This window comes from Talpa occidentalis, unplaced genomic scaffold (genome assembly GCF_014898055.3).
Source record: "Talpa occidentalis isolate TD23 unplaced genomic scaffold, MPIMG_talOcc4v2.1 talOcc4.218, whole genome shotgun sequence".
Taxonomy (NCBI): Eukaryota; Metazoa; Chordata; class Mammalia; order Eulipotyphla; family Talpidae; genus Talpa; species Talpa occidentalis.
In genome coordinates, this window is record NW_023602274.1 from 1,433 (window position 1) to 25,978 (window position 24,546).

At 41.7% G+C, this 24,546-nt stretch overlaps 1 protein-coding gene across 1 annotated transcript in view; it reads right to left on the bottom strand.

The window, feature by feature from the left end:
• Positions 1 to 451: 451 nt before the first annotated feature.
• LOC119253874 (dynamin-1-like protein) overlaps positions 452 to 24,546 on the bottom strand; it is a gene marked incomplete at its 5' end in the record, with an annotated part of 29,724 nt that continues 5,629 nt past the window's right edge. Inside the window, 18 exons of the mRNA XM_037521125.2 lie at positions 452 to 715; positions 974 to 1,133; positions 1,237 to 1,346; positions 1,436 to 1,612; positions 2,985 to 3,017; positions 3,327 to 3,404; positions 3,991 to 4,047; positions 5,385 to 5,477; positions 6,602 to 6,691; positions 6,886 to 7,041; positions 7,261 to 7,381; positions 10,677 to 10,883; positions 11,789 to 11,920; positions 13,153 to 13,273; positions 16,570 to 16,732; positions 17,301 to 17,387; positions 23,601 to 23,672; positions 24,334 to 24,380. Of these exons, the coding sequence (XP_037377022.1) occupies positions 659 to 715; positions 974 to 1,133; positions 1,237 to 1,346; positions 1,436 to 1,612; positions 2,985 to 3,017; positions 3,327 to 3,404; positions 3,991 to 4,047; positions 5,385 to 5,477; positions 6,602 to 6,691; positions 6,886 to 7,041; positions 7,261 to 7,381; positions 10,677 to 10,883; positions 11,789 to 11,920; positions 13,153 to 13,273; positions 16,570 to 16,732; positions 17,301 to 17,387; positions 23,601 to 23,672; positions 24,334 to 24,380 (1,961 nt within the window). The remainder of the gene's footprint in view (positions 716 to 973; positions 1,134 to 1,236; positions 1,347 to 1,435; positions 1,613 to 2,984; positions 3,018 to 3,326; positions 3,405 to 3,990; positions 4,048 to 5,384; positions 5,478 to 6,601; positions 6,692 to 6,885; positions 7,042 to 7,260; positions 7,382 to 10,676; positions 10,884 to 11,788; positions 11,921 to 13,152; positions 13,274 to 16,569; positions 16,733 to 17,300; positions 17,388 to 23,600; positions 23,673 to 24,333; positions 24,381 to 24,546) is intronic.

The following is a 24,546-nucleotide window of genomic DNA, read 5'->3' on the forward strand; positions in this document are numbered from 1 at the left end:
GATGGTTGTTCTAAACACAGGAAAATATAAACCGTGCTTCCAGGTTTATGTAAGAATGAAAGATGTTCTCACTTTTAGTGCCCCAGGGAAGGTGACCCTGGGCGTGGAAGGGCTGTGTAGCTGCACATCCCACACCTCGCACCACTGCCAAGGTTACAGCTCCTGGGCGGTCATCTTGTTTACCAGCACATCAGAGGGCGCGGAGATGCTCAATGGACGGAGCTGAAGGACAGGTGCGACAGGGCGACTAAGGCGAGGCCGCAGCCAGAGCAGGGGCGCATGCACTATAGCCGCAGGCGTGGCCTTCCAGAAGTACCTGGCAGTGGCTTTCACACTACTACAGTCATACGGGCATCTACCCACAGGCAAACTGCTTGTACACAAGAACAGTAACAGCTGTTTTTCAGTTCAAACGAAACTGTCACAAGACAGATTTGATATGTCTTATATATACCGGGAAAAGTTAGAAACAGCCATTTATTATTTGGATTAAATTTGTGATTGGTTCTGCAGGAGTAAAATTTTTCAGTTTATGGCCAGTCTTTACATGAGCAGATACCATTGCAATACACAGGAGTTCATAAATAAAATTCTACTCAAGTAGGAGTAACTAGCAAGTTCTGAGTCACAAAGCTCAGTATCACATACATAGTTCTCTTCACCAAAGGTGAGTCTCTCGAATCTCAGCAATAATTTGACTGGCTCCTTGTAATGCCTGCATTGGAAAAGAGAAAAATCATAGAAGCCCATGAAGTTAGGATGTCAAAGGATCTGAGTTATGTGGGGGTAAATGTCTCCATCTGCACTTTTATTCCGCCACACCTTCCAAGCACCGCTTGTGCCATGTCGGGCAGGGCCAGGGCCCATGGATGCTGAGTGCTTGTAGAGAGCCCTGGTCAGAAACACTCCCTGTCTAGGGTGGGGGTTTGCATCTATGACCCAGGCATGAACAAAACCCCAACTCCGTGGATACCTTTAGCATGTCAGCGGCTTCTTTCCTGCGCTGGGCCATGTCCTCAGACTCGGTCAAGAGGTCGTCCAACAGGGACGACTTGTACAGCTGTCCTACCAGCTCACTCTGCAGCGTGTCTTTCACATGATTAACCAGAAAGTGCATCACTGCCTTTGGCACACTGCAAAACAAACCACAGGATAACCGAGTTTTACAAATACACGTATGCCCAGAGGGGGAACCGGCCAGCAGATGTCCAGTCTGCTCTCATGTGCAGCACTGACCTGTCTTGAATGTTCTTTCTGACGATAAGGAAATAGGATTTGATGAGTCGTTCAATGACCTCGCAGTCTCGCTGTTCACGGGCAGAGAGTTTACGTGCAACAGGAACCGGCTGAACAGGAGGAGTATATTTGTTAAATGTGGCCACAGAAACAACATCCAGAAGTTACACTTTAAGTTCCTCATTAGTCTCTGCCTCACCACATCCAGCAGATTCACGGCGTGACCTTTTTGTGGACTGGCTGGCATGATTGGAATTGGCTTTGATTTTTCTTCGGCTAACAACTCTTCAGCTTTTGAAGTTTTCAGCATCCCTCTCCAGTTTCCTGTCGTTGGTTCTTGAACAGCATCTCCAACCCCACCACCTCCAGATGCAACCTGAAGGAAAAACAAAAACAAAAACAAAACAAAACAGGTGTTCCAAAACCTATACAGGCCATAGAAGATTTGACATCAGCCACACAAAGACCATGTTCGTGGATAGCGACCAAACAGCCAGTCCCCATCCAGAGTGTCATCTACTCAGACAGGGACTGGGTCAGATGTGGTGGGTGGCAGTGCAGCCTCTGAAGAGGTTTGGATATAATGTAGCAAGGCACTCCTTTCTCTGTCCTCAACCTTTCTCTTCCACTTCTCTAACTAGATTGTGAAAAAGCGTAAGCTGCTCAATTAAAGAAACCACAGCTAACATTCAGATAATTTCTTTCAAGAGCCCTTAAATGCAGATGAGCCGGGATCTCAGAGTTCTATGGATTCGTGCCTGCACAGTTTACTTTAATAGTCGACAAAACTGTGCGGGTGAAGGGAGAAGTGCAATCCTCGCGATGGAGCGTGAGCTGCCTGTGCTGTGGCACGGGACCTAAACACAAGTGCTCTATGAGATTTACTAGTCTTCTGTCTAAAGGAGAATGTTTAAGTAAAGAACAGTAGTAATTCTTCACCATTTAGGAGACATTTAAAATGTTCTGAGAACTTACAATCTGAAATGGAGATGACACCCAAAATTTGTAGAAACAAAATGGTTTATGTTAATATAACATGAGACAATCATTCTGAGTCAAAACACTGGTGAGAATTAATCTAACATGTGAAGGTGAGATGTATCTAATACAGGCAGCCACCTACACACTGAGTATACGGAGCCCATTAAGAACAACATCAAACGAAACCTAGGGTGCAGATGTGGTGTGATGAGTGAAACAAACACTTAAGCAATGATTTGGTTGTTTCGCTTAAAATCTGGGCCCAACATGCTATGAACAGACACTTCTAGACCTGGAGTTTTGGAACCTTTCTAGAAAAGGAGTTTGAGTGATTCTTACTGAGAGCTGACAAAGAACTGACTTTCCCAGTTCCCGTTTGCTTCCCACACCCAAGGTGTTGAGGCACCTGAGGCTACGTATTAGGGGGCTTGTGCAGACTGGACAGAAGCCTGAGGAAGCTACGGGAGCACAATGTCCGTCCCTGCGGGGCAGAATGCAGCGTAGTGAAGAGACACACTCAAGAGTTCCCTTCCCACTGCTGGTGTTTTAGTAGGAAGGAAAATACCAAATTCAAAACTGTCCTTCCAGGTAGTGGACCAGTGGGAAAAGCTGTTATTTGAAAGTCAGTGCAGAGTCACTGCCGTCTCAGGAGGGGCAGTTAGGCAAGAGGAACATTAAAACGACACAGACAACAGGTTAGAAGTCACTGTACAGACTTTGTGAGAACCAGAGGTACCAGCATTTCCATTCTGAAATAAGACACTCACATTTTTAGTTTCTCTTCTGCTGTCCTGAATTAACTGTTAAAAGATATGTTAAAACATGCAGTTTAACAAGCAAAATTTAAATATCAATGGTTTGAAATTCAAAAAGCGCAGGATATTTCCTCTTTAAGTTACTTTTTTGTGTCTCTTCTAGGTTGCAAGCAAAAGCATGTCAATAACTTAGGAAGTACAGTGTAAGAGAATTTAAATTTCTATTAGATTAAAATATATGACCTTAGGACATTATCCCATATTAATATTCTGCTATTCAGTGTATTGTTTCCAGATGATTCTATTGCACCAAACAACTAGGCATGCAGGCTTAGATGAAGAATCACAACAGACCTTGCCATCAGCCTCAGCAGAAGCAGCAGGGGAGGGCTCCTGGGAGGCAGGTGCCAAAGCACTTGGAACTTTAGAGGACTAAAGGCAAAAATGCAGGGGGAAAAAAAAAAAATCAAGGATGCCAAAAACGCACTCAGAAACATTCTCTAAATCTGAATTTTTGCTCTCTCTCAGAACATAACATGAGAAACAAAAGTGATCACAGGATAGAAAGTTTGTCCTTGTACTGCTGTACATGTACTCAGAGGAACACCTGAGAAAAATCCAAATGCAAAAACTTGATCATTTGGAACTTACTAAGATATCTCTAATCCAGATCTAAAGGCACAGATTTTACATACTGAAAAATTTTAATATATTCAGCTAGCACAGGTGGCTGAGTTGTTACGTGCATATTGCGTCTTCTCTCTCCACAAAGTCTTACTATCAAGTTATTAGTCCTTTCAGCTCATTCTGCAAAGTTGAAATGTCAGTGTCAATTTGCCATCTGTGTACTTCTTCCAGTATTCAAAATACAATTACTCCAAGCCTATTTTCTATTCAAACAGTGAAACAGTTACAATGGAGTATTAAAAGATACTTCTAGAACTGAGTAAGTACTCTGAGGCTTACCCATCCATCTTTGTGCTCTGTGAATATGCTTTAAAAACGTTGTTTTTTTTACCTTGTCTCGTGATACAGAAGAAGGTAATTCTCTTGCTAGTCTGTTTCTTCTTTGTTCCTGTAAAACCAACAAGGAAAATAAGTAAGGAATCACTGATTTACATGGTCCCTATATACACCCCTTCAGCACATCATGCAGAAGGCAGAGCACACACATCACAGGAAACTGAAACAAAACCTTTGAAAGTCTCTGATTTGTACACGCTTGTATGGGATCCACACAAAATAATAAAACATCTGGACATGTAATTCTGGAGGGCCAGAATTAGGGCCACAAGCAGCAGACAGTGGGGTCTAGTCCTCACCCTAGTCTCCTGCCAGCAGTGGGGACCAGGTGGCCCCAGGTGCCCAGCAGACTGGCCTGCCTGCTTCCTGGGCAGGTACCACCTCCACTAAAGCCCCAGTTCCTGCCTCTGTTGACAGAGTCCCCTTCACAGGGACGGGTGAGAAGAGCCACCTGAAGTTCTCTGGCATAGTCGTTAAAACCAAAGACATACTGATGAAGACACAGGACTTCAAATCACTGCCCACATTTGATTTCCATTGTTGTTCACTGAAAGTTAATAGCTTTATTGACACATGATCTCACATATACCTCCCTGAAAAGTAGCTTAAAGATTCTTTTCCATCATCCAGGAATTCAGTCACTACTAAGTCAATCTTTATTTCTAAAGACAAATCCTTAATTTAAGTGGCCTCTTGTTGATTTTCTTAAAAAAAAAAAAAAAGATTTATTCATACATACAAGAACCAGGTTCAGGCCAGATGTGCAGGAGGGTGAGAGGATTCACCAGAGACAGAGCAGCAAACAGAACAGGCAGACTAGCTGAAATACACTGCTAAGGGGAGCAGCAGGCGAGACAGGAGAGGTCTGCCACACCATGTGGGTATCTTGCTGGCTGGCCAGGACTGAACCCACACTGCAGAGGCTGCAGACAGCTTCACAGCTCTGCACTCAACTACGTACACCACCAGGGCAGGCCCTCTTGTTGCTTTTCAAAGAACTGGTACAATTGCCTGGCCCCCTGGCTGTGTTCAAAGAGATGTGGTTTGTGTTCAGAGAGACCGATTAGCAAGATACCGGCAAAGCAGAGAAGGAGCAGCTTATGGGACCCGACCCACATGCTGTCCATGAAAGAGGCTGGCTCAGGTTCATGAACACACTCATACTCGCATTCCAAAGACCACCTCCACTGTGAGGTGCTGAGGAGACAGCACCTTCCCCACTCAGCTCTTTCTAACTGTCCTTGATCCTGATTTCCTTCTTAGTCACTTCTTGTAATGTAAACATATATAAGACAAGTAACAAAGAAACCAAAATATATAAGAACAACAAAAATCAGAGACATTCATTTACAGAAAAGTATTAACCCCGAGAGTCTGAGCTGCACTTACCTCTATGTTATTGTTCATGAGCCCACAAGCATCTGCAAAGTCTGGATGTTTTGTGTTGATATAAGCCAACTCAATTGCCACTAAGTTATGGACCTAGAAAAAAATAGAATTAGACTGTGCAAAAATGTCAACCTAATTTTACTTTCACAAAAGTTTATTAAACTCTGAAAAAGAACAGGCTATTTTATTAATGCCAAAGTTAGACTCCAGTTGACATCCAACCCCAAGCATGTGCTTCTTGAGTTACTTCCACTTCAGCATTTAAGGTGACATTTGTACTGGGGGACGTGACATGAAGTTATTGGAAGTATTTAGTTACAGTTTAGTTCAATTTCAACAGTAAGGAAACATCTCATAATCACAGGTAAGTTAAAGATACTAATACTGGGGAGTAAAGCACACATTTAAAGGACAGGTAATGACCTTAATGACACACTGCCTAGTTTAATGTTGTGTGTGGGTCAAGATCCTGAGACACTGGCCAGCAAGGGATGCTCAAACTGACTTCCCCATGTTTAAGTAAACCAACTCCTTCATTTGCACCATCAACAAACCTTAGATGTCAGAAGAGCACTAACAGGTGAAAAGCCAGGTACACAGGGCCTGCTCAGCAACATTGCAAGGGTCCTGCCGTCCAGGCTGCCCCTTGTCTCAGTCTGGAGGTTTTGCTTCCAGGGAACCAGGGGCAGCCCTACACCCTACCCTGCAGGGTCACTCTGTGCTCTGGGCAAAGGTCCGGGGACCACCATCGGGGCCAAGGGCCAAGTGCACTTTTAGTGACCAGAAAGAAAAAAGGAACACACACCCAGCAGTTAGAGGCACAAGGACAATGTGAAATTTTCACCACATATTTCTGCCAGTTCCAGCACTTTACATTCTTAAAGACAGCAACCCAAAAAAAGCGGCCGACAACAGCAGGGCATAAACGAGCCAACTGAGGGAGTGGTTGGGTCACTCAGGGCAAGTCAGGGGGCAAGGTAAACACTACCTGCAGACAGCGCTAATCGCCCCGGGACAGCCGAGCCCGGGGCACAGGCCAGCGATAGCCACATATGGAGAAAGCTGTGTTTCATGCCAGTCACTGAAGTTGCCTTTGAAGCAGGACTCAAACTCACTCCTCCCCACCCGGGGGCACAGCACCTAAGCGCTAAACAGCATAGTGGTGTGAGAAGCATGTTCACCAGCAGGGACTACATGGTGGTTTGCAAGGAGCTCACCATTTCATTTGTAACAGGCAACCGCTTCCTCAGGAGACAAGTCACTACTTCGACAATGGCGTCGTGAAGCTTAGGGAACCGCAGTAACTCCTGCATGGCAGAGGAAAGAGCCAACAGCATTTTGTTTAAAGGGAAGTGAAGTCATTGCTGTGATCCTGAATTTGACTTGGAAGCTCCATTCAAATGCGTGGTTTCAAATCACCTCAGTCAGGGACTTTGGTGGTGACTCAGCCCGTCTACCTGCCTGCTCCCCTCCGCAGTCCGCCCGCCCGCCCCGCCGGCACCTGCGTGCTGTAGTTGCTGCAGTGCTGGATGATCCGTTGCATCTCCTCGTGGACCAGCTCCACGCAGCGAAGGCTGGGCTCCTCCAGGCGCTTGATCTGCCGCTTGACCAGCAGCTCAAAGGAAACCTCAGGCACAAACAAAGCAGGACGAGGGCCCTGCAAAGATTAAATGTGGGGCTATATTATAGTTACGTGTCGTTTCGGCTATTCCCAAAGGTTGAAATAATCCCATCTTTGCCATTTTTCATGAAAAGCACTTATTTTCAAGTAGGAAAGCAAAATAACAAACAGTACGGTTTATTTTAAAGAGATACGGGGAGGAAAAGAGCAAGCCTTCAATCTGACTTCCGGACACCCGGGCGCGAGCATACTCACGGTAGCGTTCCTGATGGCAGTCAGGATGTCGATAGTGTTAAGGCCACCTAGTGGGTCGACAGATTCTAAGGTTCGCCCAAAAGTCTCATGGAAAATGTAACATATTCTAGCACCACCACATCTGGAAGGCAACAAAATACAGTGTCTGCAGTTACTACAGGGTGAGAGGTGGGGAATCCATCCTTCCACTAGTCTCACTTCCCGACAAAAGCCCAGGTAAACAATCCCATGTAGACAATTCTATTTCCATGTGTGCTGAACTCAACCATGGACCAGTCTTTTTGTTTTGTTTTGTTTTTTAATGGGATAAGTAATCATAATGAAAGGCACATGGTTCTTTCAGAGAATATCAGGGAACCAACAGTTCCCAATCTCCAAGGACACTGCAAGAGCTTCAAATACATGTTGTTTGTTTCTGTGGAATCACAGTCTGGGGAGAGGTGGGCCAAGGCTGCCTGTCAGGGGTTAGGCGGGAGTGCCTCAGATTTTGCAGGCAGTCACCAGAAGCTCTACTCCACCCCAGCCCCAAAACCACGCAGTACACAGACACAGCCACAGCTGCGTCCCAAACGCAACACACCAAAATTGCACTTCATATAATTTTCTCAGATCACAAATACTCTGAGATTCCCCTCTACCGTAAGTCAACAACAGCAAAGGCATTCTTAGCTATCATTTGGCTCTCTTCAGACAAATCTCTGGACAAAATGACAGCACTGGGTTTCCTACCTTAATGACCAGTAGCCCTAGTATCAGCTTTGGATGTTTGAGTTAAGCCAGTTGATCTCCACAAATACCTCTGTCTTCCAAGATCATCACTCTCTCGCTATTTTCACCATGATATTCAGTACTTCATTAGTCTAGGCAGATGGTCTAGAGCCTGATAACACTATGCTAAGTGTGGCCAGCCAGACACCAAGGGACAGATATTCTACAAATCCCCTTACATGAAAACTCTAGAACAGGCAAATTCATAGAGTAAATGATGAGTTTCAGGGACTGGAAAAGAACAAATGGTGACTTGGACACTGGAGATCTAGGAGGGTGAAGAAAAATCTTGGGAAACAAAGTATGATGGTTGTACAAAATTGTGACTATAGTACCACTGACTTGTACACTCACTGATGATTAGAATGACCAGTAATCAATCTCTCCCTACATCCTTTTCCTTCTCTGAGTAATTTCCACAATGACCAGAATTATCTTTCTAAAATAGGTTACTCATTTGACCAAAAGTTTTATTTTCTATATATAGTAGGAAGGCCTCCAAATTCTGACATCTGACTGTCCAGTTTGGTGCTGATACTTTCCCTGCCTTTCCTCCTGCCATGTCCCGTCCTGGCACCTGCCACTCTCCCAACACAGCCTGGGATGCTCTCCAGGCTTACACTCACTTCCCCGATGCCTTCCCAAATTCTATTCAGAGCCCAACTCAGCCCATGATAACTGTGGACTTTCCTAATTCCTGAACAAAATGTGTTCCTCTCCTCAGTGTTCCAAAGGCTGTTTTTACTTTAACTACTTGTAAGCCCGCCTATCCATGTTATCTACACTTTTCTGGATATGTATAATATTTTATAAGCATTTAAATATGAATACATGATATACTCTTTTAAATAAAAGTCTTTGATTATTCTATCCCTTTTGTCACGTTACTCAAACATCTTTTTTTTTAAAAGCTTTTTTTTTTAAAGATTTAATTTTCTTATTTTATTTATACAAGAAGCGGGGTACAAGCCAGATGTGCGGGACGGTGAGAGGATTCACCAGAGACAGAGCAGGGAACAGAACAGGCAGACTGACTGAAATCCACTGCTGAGGGGAGCAGTGGGCGAGACAGGAGAGGTCTGCTGCACCATGTGGGTATCTCCCTGGCCAGTGGGGAACGAAATGGCACTGCAGAGGCTGCGGACAGCTTCACAGCACTGGGCTCAACCTCCTGCACCACCAAGGAGGCCCTACTCAGATTTATCTTACCCTCTGCAGAGCTTCATCTTAGTAGTGATCTTCATGGCCCTCCCCATGCCATCTTATAGCCATTCAATATAGAGTCCGTTCAGTTACTCTCTCTTTACTGGCTAACACATAAAAAACACCTAGACACAAAAAGGTACATAGAAACACAGGTACACACGCACGCATGCACTCACACTGTTGGTCCACTCTGGTTGTATTACTGTACTACATATTGACACAGGGGAGGTGGGAGTGAAAGCAGATCAGGACATCCCTACACATTTATTTGCAATTTTCTGGCAGCTCATAATAATTTCAAAATTAAAAATGTTTTGGGTATAGGGCCTCCCCTGGTGGCAAGGGTCCCATAAAAAAAAAAAATGTTTTGGGTATAGCAAAATGCATATTCATGTGTATTGTTAACAGTAAATAATATAATCTACTGATCACGTGGTGGTTGTAACAGACTTGACCTGGCATCCAACTGCTAGGAGTCTATCCTCAGGGGCTGCATGAACCCGTGCCCCAGGGCAGTCCATCTCAGCATTCTCCTATATTTGTGTTTACCTGAAACCAAAATATCAATAGTGGGGGACTGGCCCAGCAAGTTAGAATCTACCTGAAAGTTAAATATTATGTAAATCTGGAGGGCAATATGAATGTGTAATTATTAGCTATTTCTGAAGTGTTGATTTAGAAAAATTATTTCAAAACAGTATGTACTGCATCTGATGTTCAGATGTGTAATACAGGTGTTTATTTCATAGATGTTTAGGAAGTGTCTAGGTAAATACCAAAAGCAAGCAGAGGTTATCAAGATGTGGGATTAAGAGTAATTTTGTTCGTATTTTATTCTCTGCATTTTTCCCCCCACAAATAATTATACCGTATATAATACTGTAAACATTTTAAGTTAAAATTATAAAACATTTTAAATATTTATCAATTAGTCTTACTATAAAAAAATGAAATGTTTACTTTTTAGTTTATAAAACACGTTTACACACATATCAGACATCAGCCTCTCATTTCTACAAAATGATATTACTGTTCTGATAAATCACAAGTAGATAATCTGATTTAAAAGTCACCATAACTGGGCCTCCCTGGTGGCCTAGGGGTTGAGTCTCAGCACTGTCACCATTGCGACCCAAGTTCGATCCCCAGCAAGGGAGCTAACCCACATGGCGCAGAAGACCTCTCCTGTCTCACCCATTGCTCCCCTCTGCAGTGTATTTCGGTAAATCTGCCTGTTCTGCTCCCCACTCTGTCTCTGGGGAATCCTCACACCCCCCCCCCCCACACACACACACACACCAATACCTCTGGCCTATAACCAGCAGTTCTTTTACGCAAAAATTAGTAAAATCTTTTAAAAAAATAGTAAAAGTCACCATAACAAAGGACAAAGTAACCTAGCAATCCAGGTGACCAGACCCACAAAGCTAATACTTTCTTACAGCTCTGAAGTCTCGATGTACTTTGCAGTCCCCTCGATCGTGTTACAGTACTCTGTGGCGAACTTGGTGATGAGCTGGAGTAAGGTAGCACTTTTGTCATCCACGGGCTCGCCATAGCTGTTGAGGAGAGACTGGTACTGGGCAGCCAGTACATTGATTCTCGTCTTGAGCTCTGGTAAACAATCTCTGATGTGATGCATCAGTAACCTAACAAGGTTAGAAAATAAGGGTTGTAAAGTGAAATTGGCTGTCTCGAAGACCCCAAAGGGTCAAAATTTGAAAATGTAAATTAATGGGGAAACCTGTAAAACTGTCTTGGAAGGAATTAACATGGTCTGAGACTAGAAGTAAATACTTAGTCCGAATAAAATGACACAAAGGAAGTCATCTTGGCCAATCCTGTGTAAATACACCTTTACCCCAACTGTAGCAGACAACAGAGAACCAAATCTAACTGGAAAAAACATGCTTATATGTACGGCGAGAGCAAGCAACTCAATCTAGTTCTATCTGCATAACCAGTTTTTGATTGATCCTTTACAACAGGTACTCAGCATAGCGAAAATCAATCTCAGATTCGGGTGCTTAAGTCTTTAGTTTGTTTAGGAAATAAGACAAAAGCAAGAGAAAATAGTTTTCACACTTCAGTCATTGCTGCCCAGAGGGATGCAGCTTCCACCTGGCTATAAGAAGGAACGAAGATACCCCAAATGCAGACCAGATTATGTGAAAATTACACATTTAAATTCAGTTCCTGAAGTCCAAAGTGGAATGAAGTCTCGTGCTATCTAGTTCTATTCTCAAAGTAAATTGACCACCAAGGATCTCATAATTAAAACTTTTTTTTTCCCCAGACTGAAGCAGGATTTATTTAATGAATGCCTGTGAATCAAAAACATATTAATATCCAATGGAGCATTCCTCAACTGCATGAGGATTTAACACCAACTGCCCTAGCCCAGAGCCATGTGCAGGAGTTGCTGTTACACAACAAAAAGTGAAAGTATACACCTAAGAGCACTAGGAAACCACAAGGGACTGAGGAATGAAAGGTCTTGACACCTACCAGTGAGTGCAAAATATCTCATCTTTCATAGGTAAGAAAATGTTACCTGTTCAGGGTCCTAGCAAGGTACTTTGTTCCGTTTCTGTTGGCCAGAGATGGGTATTTCTTTTGAAGGAAAGCATATTCATCACGGATTGAATCAGTGACACTCTTCTTATTGTTAATGTCTAGTTGGCTCCTAAGGGTGGAAATAACAAACTGTTCAGCTCAAGTCCACTGTGGTCCCCACACTTGACATTCACATCTCTTTACGTGATAGGTACTATCCCAGTTTGCTGTAAAGAAACTGAGCTCACATATTAAGTGCCTCCATCACAAATCACATAACTTTTAAGCTTAGGACTCGTTATTACCATTAACTATGGTCAAAGCTGTGCTCTTAGGTAGCAGGGGTAGACAGTGAAAACCTGTGTGGCTCATTCAAGTGTTTATTTTCTCCACAGACAGGCAACTCATTTCTACCCAAAGTAACCATGTTTACTTGTAGAGCTACCACCTATAGATACAACAAAGTGTCTTCTACCAGCTGCTTATCTGAGAACAAATAGTGGGACTCAGTTTCTTTAATATGGGAGTCAGGGTGAGGTGGGAGGATATGCAGGGAAGCAGACAGCTGTGACAGCCATGCTGTCATTTAGTAAAGATACTTCCATTTTGTAAGACCGAAGACTCAAAAGAGTTTGGACATGATTTACACACACATTTGATTCTGGAAGACAAAGCAGCCGCAGCCAGGGCTCACAGTAATTTCAGCGCTCCCTCCTACAGAAAGGTCCCACGCCAGGGCGGGTCTCCACCTGAACCCAGCCCTTCACGCACCAGCCTGTGACTCTAGGAAAATTTCAATTCCCTGATTAGGAGGCTGACATTAATGCCTGCCTCACAGGACTGCTGTAAGGATTCAAAGACAGGCCATCTGTGTGTTGCACACAGCAGACTGTCCATAGTTCAAATAGACACTCAGTCATAGCTTCCTTCCCCTGATGTTTAATACCAGCTATTTATAATTAGGACCCTTTTATAAAATTTCTCTAAATTACATCCTGACCATTACAAAGAAATGCTAAAGCACTCTAGCAAAACCAAGCTAACAAAATCCTATTCCCTTAAGTTCTGTCTTGATTGAGTGCAAGTAACATCATACTTTCTCTATTGAGGGCACTCCATATCAATACCTAACAGGCAAGAGCGTTCAAACCTAAGAAATGAACTTTCACCTTGTGTCACTGCTTACTCCACAGGAGGCTTTAGTGAGTCTGTTCCCTTAAGAGCAACCCCTTTGCTAGCAATTACAGGAAAAGATTATAGGAAAAGGAGAAAATCAGATACCATTACAGTCCAGACTTATTTGAAATTTTCAGGTTTGCTTTGGAACAAGAATGCTCACGTATCCCATTCTTGATTGCTAACCTGTTAACTACTCCAATTATTCCAAGCTTCACTGGAATAACCCTGCCCATCAGCACATCCATGGCATCAGTGCCTGCATCCATGAGGTCAAGCTTAGTGATGACAGCCAGAGTCCTGCGACCTGGGAAAAGCAAAGAGAAAAGAAAGTGACCCATTAGGTAATAAACTCATTAAGCGTTAATAAGGGAAAATGCTATCTATAGTCATCTACTATTACAACTATCATCAACTTGCAAATGCTTTTTAAAAACTAATTTTTTTAAAAAAAGATTTATTTATTTATACAAGCACTGGGTACAGTCAGAAGCGCGGGAGGGTGAGAGAATTCACCAGAGCCAGAGCGGGGAGCAGAGCAGGCAGACTGACGAAATACACTGCTGAGGGGAGCAGAAGGTGCGACAGGAGAGGTATGTCGCGCCATGTGGGACCCTCACCAGCGGCTGGGGATCGAACTGGCGCTGCAGAGGCTGCAGGCAGCTTTGCAGCCCAGTGCTCAACCACTGCGCCACCAGGGAAGGCCCTAAAAACTAATTTCAGTAACTGTGTACAACTTTTTAAATTTTTCACAATTTAAACTCTTACGATTATTTTCTAAATATATGTTTAAAATTTACTTTTTATTGTTCAGGTCTGTGAGTTTTAATAGATGTGAATAGCTATATCATCACCACTTGTTGATAAGTGAATCAAGATCCATTCCCATTTTTCTTATGCCACCCCACAAAGCCATTTCCCATGACTAGCTTAGTATTTTCTGGAATTTGGTGTGAATGGAATGGCAGGCCCAGCCTCTGGGTCTGGCTTTTCACCTAGTGTTCATCTGCGAGCCCTCCCTAGTGCTGCATTCATCACTTTCTTCTTCTCTGTGCGGCTAAGCAGACTGTCTACAGCTCAATAGACAGAGTCGTAGCTTCCTTCCCTGATGTTTAATACCAGCTATTTATAATTAGTTCCAGCATACTGATGCTCCAGCATACAGATGTTCCATGGCTTGGTTATTCATTTCCCAATTTGAGAAAATTAAGTTGTTCCAGTTTTATAAGAATACAAATAAAGCTAATACAGACAATACACACAGACTTTTACATGAATATAGGATTTTATTTAAGACAAATGCCTAGAAATGGGACCGTTGATCTAACTATTTAAGAAGCTGACAAACCATTTCCAACGTTTCGACAGCAAGCAAGTTCCACACACACATTGCAGTGTCCAATTTTATGGGTCACTTCTTAATTATAAGTATTTTTTATCTTACTCCAAATTTACAAAGTCATTCTTTTGAATGACCTCATATTGTTACTGTCTTAATTTAGTTAACCATTCTTACTGTGAGCCATACTAAGTCGATTCTAATTCTTTGATGCTATAAATAATACTGGAATGGTTTGTTTCCTTACAATGTATTACTAAATTGAGATTACTAGATCAAAGGTTCGCTCAAGGATCACTTTAAGAGAGAATGTAAATGAAATAGTTAACAGTTTAAACAATAAAAATGAAATTTCAATAAACCCTTTACCAAAGTTACATCTTTTATTTTGCTTGTTAATTACTCATGCAGCAAGTTTCTTAAAAACCTGAAAGGGGCCTCCCTGGTGGCACAAGGAATTAAGACGCAACCTATGAAGCTATTCGCACCCACTGCAGCACGAGTTCGATCCCCAGCCGGTCAGGGAGCTACCCACATGGTGCAGCAGACCTCTCCTGACTCACCTGCTGCTCCCCTCAGCAGTGGATTTCAGTCAATCTGCCTGTTCTGTTCCCCACTATGCCTCTGGTGAATCCTCTCACCCCCCACACCTCTGACCTGTACCCCAGCTCTTGTATGCATAAATAAATTCTTTAAAAAAAATAAAAAACCTGAAATAACAAAAAAATTACTTTGGCAACTGTTTATGGGAATTTTCATTAGCAGCCTTAGCACTTACATTTCCTACCAAAATTTATTAAATTCGTTCTCAAAGTAGAAAAAGAGAGACATTACAGAGCCAGCACACCCTCCAAATATGCAGGTGAGTCATCAGCCCATGTATGGAACATAGTCCTACTAGCCGGCCTTCCACACTGCCAGGCATTACACACAGACCCCATCTGACTAACCCTGGGGTGATAACTGCTTCACAAATGGACCTGACCTTTATTTCTAAGAATCCTCTCTGCCTTGAGCATATCTCAAGTATATCTCATTACAGGAGACAGCTCGTTGTGAATGATGGAATCTGCACGCTTACAGGAAGCTTCATTTACGTGGGGATACGATTGACTTTTACCTAGTGGGTTTCAAACCCCTTAGCCCCGAATCTATGACAATCTTTCTTTCCTGAAGCATGTTGGTAATGAAGGAAATGATATTTTGATCTTATATAAGTAATTTTATGTGTCTCAATATCTAAGTAATTTCATATGCAACCAGAAATCCCCAAAGGATATAAAAAATGAGGTTACCTACTCTACCTTAACAATCTACAACGATTATCTGCTATGAGAGTTATTCTTAGAAGTTAAGCCATTCAGGGGCCTCCCCAGTGGCGCAGCGGTTGAGTGCTAGGCTGCGAAGCTGCCCAAAGCCTCTGCAGCACCGGTTCAATCCCCGGCCACCGGGTGAAGGTCCCACATGGCGCACAGACCTCTCCTGCCGCCAGCTGCTCCCCTCAGCAGCGTACTTCATCAATCTGCCTACTCTGCTCTCCTCTCTGACTCTAGTGAATTCTCTCGCCCTCCCGCACTTCTGACTGTACCCAGTGCTTGTATAAATAAATAATCTTTAAAAAACAACAAAAAAAGAAGTTAGCCGTTCAAACACCTAAATCATTTCAAGTATGTAATACAAGAAACTCTTTTTGCAAAGTCATTTTAAGATTACTAGGTAACCATTATAAATGTGGACACACATGACAGCAACTTACCCATCACAGAACTTTACTTTCCATTAGAATTTCTATTTGAAGTTATAAGCAAAAGAGAAAGCATGATTTTTTTATATCTGTATTAACAACTACCAACATCCTTTCTAAAAAAGCAAAGTTTCCTATTTTGCCATTTGTGACAAGGATTATGCTAAATTAAATCAGAAGGAGAGAGACAAATACTGAATGATTTTACTAAAATGTGGAATACATAGAAACAAAGCAAAAGAATAGACAGAACCAAACCAACCCTTGAATTCTGACAGTAGAACTGATGCTGTGGGCAGTGGGGAGGTCGGCCGCACAGGGTAGAGGGGCCCAGTGGACTGTGGTGGAGGACTATGGTGCTCTGGTAGTGGTGACCTAAATCTGAAGAGGTATGGCCCTGTACTCCTAAAAGATACACAGTGTTGTGACCAGCGTTTCCTCGGTAAGTACAATTTCCTTTCTTCAGGGTGGGATGCCACTGTTAACCAAGTCACACACACTACTATCAATCAGTCCTTACCATCTGGATCTACCTCTCTTGATATTTTGAGAGCTTCTGAGGTCGCCATGTCTGTATTGGCAGCAGTGACAGCAAGGATGATGGAGTTGGGATTACTGATGAACCGCAGAATGAGCTCTCTGATCTGAAGCTCAATGTCCTTAGGCTGATCACCCACAGGCACCTAAACCAAACAGAAACATGACAGGCACTAGCAGTAAAAATCAACTCAGCTTCCCAGCCTCCCCCCTTGAATTCATAAAATATACACTTAAATCCATTTACAGAAAGTTAAAATGAAATTATATACAACAGTGGTATGCATGAATTCAATACATGTGAAAGTTTGAAGATGTAATTTTCTTGAGTATCAAAAATTGACCTTGTTAAGTACTGGTCAACATTAAATACCTAGGAGAAATTCATTCATTCATCCTTTCAATTAGCAGTATTTACTGGCAGAAAACTATGCTTTAGGACTTGTTCCATTTGCTAGAGTATGTCACAGTCATGAATAAAAACAATCAAAATTCCCCTCTATAGAGCTTGTACTTCAGTGATAAGACAATAAACAAACACATATGCTATATATGGATTCTGAGGGTGGCAGGACACTGGAAAAAATAAAAGCAGCATTACAGGTAGCTAGGAATGTCATGGTTATGTTTTTAAATTATTACTTTGAGCAAGATTATGTACGTACAGAGTAGTCAAGGAAGACCGCACTCATAGTGGGTCACAAGATTCTTTACCTTGGTCATTCCTGGCAAATCCACGAGTGTCAGATTGACAACATTGGGTGAAAAAATCTTAAGATGAATAGGTTCAGGGCTGACTCCCTAAAAATAAGGTTTGAAATATCATTATTAAAACCACATTAAAATGGTAATGAAAAATAAAATGTGAATGTAACCCACAAATAGACACTAGATACTATTAAATATAAATAACAGGTTATAATCCTACCCAACCCCATCTTATTAACATACAAATTTACTTCCTCTGTATTATTTCACATTCTTGTCTCTTGATTCGAAGCAGATACCACACCTCAAGTGTATTTCACAGGCTTAATTAATGCTGAAGGAAAGAAAGATGCATTCCTAATTGACAGTTTCTTGAGTTGAGGGAGTGAGGTAGAGGCAACAAGATACCCAGGCTGGCGTGGCTCCTAACTCCGAATACAGTGTACATTAAGAGATGCCTCAGAAGACATACCTGAATCTTTAGATGTAAAAAATTAGACGGTGATGCCTGCCTTTCCTCTCCCTTACCCCGGAGCGACTACACTCCTGATCTTCACCAAGGGTCCCTCACGCGTTTCGGGGCTGACTAAACTCCAGCAGACACACCAACATGATGTGTTCCCTTTACTGCCCTGGCTCACTCTGAACTGCTCATCTATTTCTAATGTGCCAGAGTCCTAAATAGTCTAGGCTGGTATTGTAACAGGGTGGTCCCCAGGAAAGGGGGAGGTTCCAGCTTCCCTGCCCCACCCAAGGAAGGGTGGAGCTGAGCAGGGAGAGAAGAAGCTGCAGAAGAGACTGAGGAAGGAAGCAGGATGGAGCCAGGAGACCTGGAGGAGGTGCATGGAGCCTAGAGACACGTAAAGAAACTGTGCTTGTCTTTTGGTCGTGGACTGGGTGACACAGATGTGGGTGAGACCCGTGGGGAGGTGACCATGGCAGCTTTTATCTTGATGTTGATTTTGCTCTTTTCCTTCCGGGCTTGTCCAGTTGTTTGTGACCCTTTTCTGTGGGTCCCCACTGGAAGATGCTTTAGACTTGTGGCAGGCTTTGGGGCCTTGCTCTGGGCCAATCCCATATGGATGGACTTTTACCCACGAGGGGACGGGTAACTTTGGGTGCTTCATTTAGAAACTAGACTCTTTACCTTACCTGTATTGTTTCCTAGTTTTATTAAAGTTCCTTCCATTAAAGTCTTATATGTTTTGTGCTGATGCGGCGGATGGCAAAACCCATTTAGAATAGGCAGGTTTGCGGGGTTTGGGCTGACCCTCTCCCTGTCCTATAACAGATTTGGCGACCACGAAGGGACAGAGCCATCCGTGGTTAGTCAGCCCCATGGGGAAATTGGGCTTCCCTATGGCACTGGCTACCATAAGCGCAAATGTGATTTTTGGTTTCTCCGGTGTGTTTGTTTCATATGTCGATTTACTGTTGAAAAACTGGCTTGGGCTTTGTAAAGATTCTGTGTGTTTGTGTGTAATTTGTTTGTAGTGACTTGCTAAGAGATTTTGATTTTGTGGAAATGTTCTGTGCCAGTTTTACTCAAAAGATTAGGCAGTACATTGGACCATGTGGCCAGATCAAAGATGGCGTCTAAGGCCACTTGGAACTTTTTTTTCTTTCTTTTTGCAATCTCTGCTGTCTCATTAGCATTTCTAAAGGCAATAATGGTTCTTCAGTGGTATGTTGCTTTGTCTTTGACTACTTCCTGCCCTGTGTCTGACCGGTTTTGCAAGCCAACTGTGGAGCGGTGGTGTTTTAATTAGCAAATGTATGCCTGGGTGTTAAGGAAAGAGTAGCCTTAAGCAGTAACTGGTAATCGCTGGTATCCTTGATGGATTCTTGGAGATAACTTAAATTTTTGCAAAGTCTGGATCAGAAAAATTAACAAGATTTTGTCTGAGTCTAAAAGGATTTGCTGCTGTGAATTTTGTCTACACAATTTGTTTTGGGCATGTTTGCCATTTTGAATACTGGATTTGTTCAATTGCTGGTGTAAGACAAGATTCTAAGTTTCTGCTTCCTACTGAGGAAGGTCTGTTATGGAAAGCACTCTTTAGGGTGCATCATGTAACTGTACCAGGTTTTCATACCTGTGTTGTTGTTGTCCCTCCCTAGTGTGGGGAAGGTGTAATCTGTGCTTAGATGTTTAATCTGCTCTTTCAGCTTCTGTCCCAGAGTGGCTAACAGAAGTAAGGAGATGATTCCTTTTAATTGAAAGTTAATTACTGATAATTTGATTTTGCTTTTTCAGGTTCTATTCCAGGAAACCCAAGGAGTGCCTGCTTGGTGGCTAACAAGAGATAACTCCTTTTGCTTAAAGGTTTACTTTTGCTCTTTCAGCTGCTGTACAGAATACCCCAGGATTGACTTCTAACAAAAAGTCTTCAACACTTAAAACCCTAATGTAATAAACAAGGTCATGTAACTCTTGTGATTAATAAAACTTTTCCTTCCTATTTCCAAAGTCTTAGGTTTGTAAAATGACAACCGAAAATTTTTCTGCCAGCAACACTCCACATTTTTTTTGGACTTTGACATTTTTTTTCTGAGCCTATGGAGTAAAACTACAGTTACATAACATTCTACGTGGCATAAAAAAAAAAAATGTTTTTGTCTATACGTTGTATGTCTGTATGTCCTTGTGTCTAACTGTCTTGACCTCCAGTGATCGACAAATTGGTATACATGGTGCCCATAGACGTTGAAAAAAAAAAAAGTCTCCAGTTATGATAAAAACAAAAAGTTATGGTTTGATTGTCAACATTGTGCTACTGAACTAAGCCGGTGCCTTCATAGAGATTGAATATTGTTGTTTCTGCTAATTTTCTGATATTTATGGCAAAGCTTCCCAGAAATCTAAATTCAAGTACAAATTTGGTAGCCTGTCATTTGACTGATGCAAGGAAATTTTGTGGAACCTCAGTAGAGCTCCTAAGACACTCCACGAAGTTTCTCCTTTTCCTCCTGGGAAAGCATTACATGAATTTGTTCTATTTGGCTTTTACCTAATAAAGTAAAACTGGAAGGAAAGCATTGTCACTTGGGAAAATGGTAAAACTTTGGTATGTACAAAATGTTAACAGTAATTTTCTAAAATGTGTATGAAAAAAAACCTCTCAGTATCTGGTATGTATGTAAATTGTCAATGGTGTTTGTCACCTTGTAATATTGTATAATTCAATTGTTTCACACCTACAGAAATTGTTTCTGGAAATATAGGGAAAAAAGGTCTCAACAGATTCCTATTGATGGAACTGTTGAGAGTAAAAAAACTTTCCTACAAAGGACTAAATAGACCTGAAAATACACCTAACATTTACTAAGGTTTCTTTGACATAATACTGGAAATTTTTTTATGCATTCTGTCCTAAATCCACAAAGTTTTTGTTTTGTTTTGTTTTGTTTTGAGTAACCAGAATCTACAAAAAGGTTGTAATTTTTTTTCCAGCAAAACTAACTTGTCACATTTTCTCTCCCCTTGATACCAACACAGCATACAAATAGTGGTAGTAATTTTTGCTACTTATTTCAAAGTCTGTTTTTGCATAACTTCCATAGGGATTTTGTCTGTTTTAACAAAAAAATTGGACGTAAGTTTGATTGTGTGGCTTTGTGTGAAGTTCTTCCAAAAAGTTGAAAAAGAACTAAACCAAAAAGAGAAAAACCTGTTTGCCTTGTTTGTAGGGTTCCAAAGACCTCCAAAGAAGGTGAGAAAGCTTGCCTCCATTGGCAGGACTGAACAACCCGGCCAACGAAAATGCCCTGGTACCCTCGAGAAGAGGAAAGCCCAGGTGGAGTCTAATGAGACCAACTTTATACCTGAAGCCTACATCGACTGAATGCCGCCGGTTCGCTCTGATCCTGTATGAAATATTTCAACAAAGCCAGCTAAAAATTGCTGTTAGTTATTTCTACTCTGTAATTTTATGCAAAAATAGAAAAATGGTTTAAAAGTAAATCTAGTTTGCAAACTTTTGCTTTGCTGTTAAAAGTTTGGAATCAAGGTTGAAAAAATTTGTGTTTTTACATCAGTTAAACCATTTTAAGATTTTTTTTTTTTCCTGAAATTTTTACATATCTGCTGACTTGTTTTGGCTAACGCCTCCAAATTTTTTTGGCTTAAACTGATGAACTATTTTTTCCTGAAGTGGAGGACTTTTACTTTCCACAATGGACAAATGGAGAGACTGGTTTTCTTTCACACTGAAACCTGACAAAACGTTCCTCTGAGACTGCATCCCAACCTCCATATATTTAATCTTCATCACCATGGAAATGGTGGAATAAAAATTAAAAGGGGGGATTGTAACAGGGTGGTCCCCAGGAAAGGGGGAGGTTCCAGCTTCCCTGCCCCACCCAAGGAAGGGTGGAGCTGAGCAGGGAGAGAAGAAGCTGCAGAAGAGACTGAGGAAGGAAGCAGGATGGAGCCAGGAGACCTGGAGGAGGTGCATGGAGCCTAGAGACACGTAAAGAAACTGCGCTTGTCTTTTGGTCGTGGACTGGGTGACACAGATGTGGGTGAGACCCGTGGGGAGGTGACCATGGCAGCTTTTATCTTGATGTTGATTTTGCTCTTTTCCTTCCGGGCTTGTCCAGTTGTTTGTGACCCTTTTCTGTGGGTCCCCACTGGAAGATGCTTTAGACTTGTGGCAGGCTTTGGGGCCTTGCTCTGGGCCAATCCCATATGGATGGACTTTTACCCACGAGGGGACGGGTAACTTTGGGTGCTTCATTTAGAAACTAGACTCTTTACCTTACCTGTATTGTTTCCTAGTTTTATTAAAGTTCCTTCCCATTAAAGTCTTATATGTTTTGTGCTGATGCGGCGGATGGCAAAACCCATTTAGAATAGGCAGGTTTGCGGGGTTTGGGCTGACCCTCTCCCTGTCCTATAACAGTATCTGGCACACCTTCCTAACTACATATACTCAGGCACCCCTCACCATGTAGACACAAGCTGTATTTAAAAGTCTTTACAGAGACAACCTCATTTTTTATATCTTTTGGGGATTTCTGGTTGCATATGAAATTACTTAGATATTGAGACACATAAAATTACTTATATAAGATCAAAATATCATTTCCTTCATTACCAACATGCTTCAGGAAAGAAAAAGATTGTCATAGATTCGGGGCTAAGGGGCTTGAAACCCACTAGGTAAAAGTCAATCGTATCCCCACGTAAATGAAGCTTCCTGTAAGTGTGCAGATTCCATCATTCACAACGAGCTGTCTCCTGTAATGAGAGACTTTCCCTCTGACTCCCCAGTCACAACCACTCTACATTCCAGTCCTGTGCAAAATTACCCTTAACTCCTGAGCTCAGTAAATCCATAGGAGTCACAAACAAGTTCAGACTGCTGTTAGGACTTGCCTCAGTCAAATTTAACCCAGATGTCCTCACAGGGTTCAGGATGACTCCCCTAGGTTACTGCCACTTTGCTGTCCCTTCCATACAATAGCCCTGGAATGCAGGGCGGCAGGACCAGCAACTCAGGGTGACCAGCCCAGGGAGCAGCAATGACAAGGAGCAGCCCCTCACCAAGAAAGACACCCTAGATAACACAAAAAAATTAACAGGGCTCCCAACTGCCTTCCTGTCAGGAAATGCTCTCTTCAGCACTATCTGGCAGATAGACAAGTACAATAAATTTTTGTAAGTATTAGTACTAGGCTTATTTGTAGGGTTAAATGTGCCTCTGGACACTATAAGAATGGAGGTAAGAACAAAAAGGAAAGGAACAGAGAGAAAGAAAATAGGAATAAAGGAGAGAAAACAGAAGTTCTTAGGGTAGGGAGTGACAGTGTCTGATGGCAAGGTTAAGAGTACTGAGACACCTAATTTCATAAGCTAAGAAAATTTTTTTAAAAAATTAACATTTTTCATTTTCACTAAAAAATGGGGAAAAAAACTAATTTCCTCCTCTTTGCTTTCATAAGTAAATCTAGTCTTATTAGGTTAAGAAAAAGAACTTTTCAAAATACGTATATGGAATAATTTACATAATGCTTCTTGGCTTAGAATACAATGAATCCATCAGAAAAAGACAAGTTATTGTAGCAATATAAATAAAATTATAATAAAGTGGTATGTATATCACAAGATCAAATATCTAATATGTGGTAATATAAAAAGCTCTAAGAAATAACATGGATTTTAATTTTTCATATATTTGTGAAAATCCTCCCACTAGTACAACAGGACTATGAATTTATAACACCCACCTCACATGATATAAAGAATACTCTAGGAAACATTCTTACTGATGTTTATGTTTACAGCTCTAAAATTATGCCTACCTTATTATTTCCTGAAATCCTTTCTGTTTCATTTTCAATTTCTTGTCGAATTTCATCGAAATCTGTATAAAGCTAAAAATTATGGAAACAAAAAGCATGACAATCAAAATAAAATCAAAGATCTTAAGTGGGGGTGACCATAAATGTTAAGAATATCTAAGAAACTTCTTCAGAGAATAAACAAGATCAAATACATACATGTATTTTCCTGAGCCATGAGTTTATGTGATTCCTTCAAAGCTGTCTAATTCCACAAGAGTTAAAAATCTCCAAATTAGAGAGAACTGGGCTCAATCCAAAATTTTCTCCAAATAAATGACGGTGGATAGAACATATATTTTACAAGGAATAATGGCACTGAAATAACAGGCTCCACTGCCTATAAGAAAACTAAACTGGGCTTCCCTGGTGGCCTACAGGTTAAGTCTCAGCACTACCACTGCTATGGCCTGAGTTCAATCCCTGGCCAAGGAGCCGACCAACATACAGCATAGCAGACCTCTGTCTTGCCTGCTGCTCCCCTTAGCAGCGGATTTCAGTCCATTCACCTGTTCTGCTCCCTACTGTGTCTCTGCACCAATCCTTTCATCCCCCTGCACCTCTGGCCTAACACCACAGTTCTTCTATTCAAAAAGTAAATCAATCTTTAAAGAAAAAAGAAAACTAAATTATCAGCTACTTATATAAAGAAATGTTTCACCTGGTATTTGTTCACGATATTCTATATGATTACCTTATTCTTGGTGTGGAGAAATTTACCCCATTCTTCTGCTTCAACTCCTGAGAAAAGGAAAGCTCATTTAATGGAAACTATGGAAATCACATTTATCTTTAGTTAGGAATTTAAAAAGGCAACATAATAAATGGTTTGTTTGTTCCTATTTTTCAATGCTACAAGTTATTAAGTGTCTTAAGATCTGCAAAATTATACTTTCACATTTAAAAA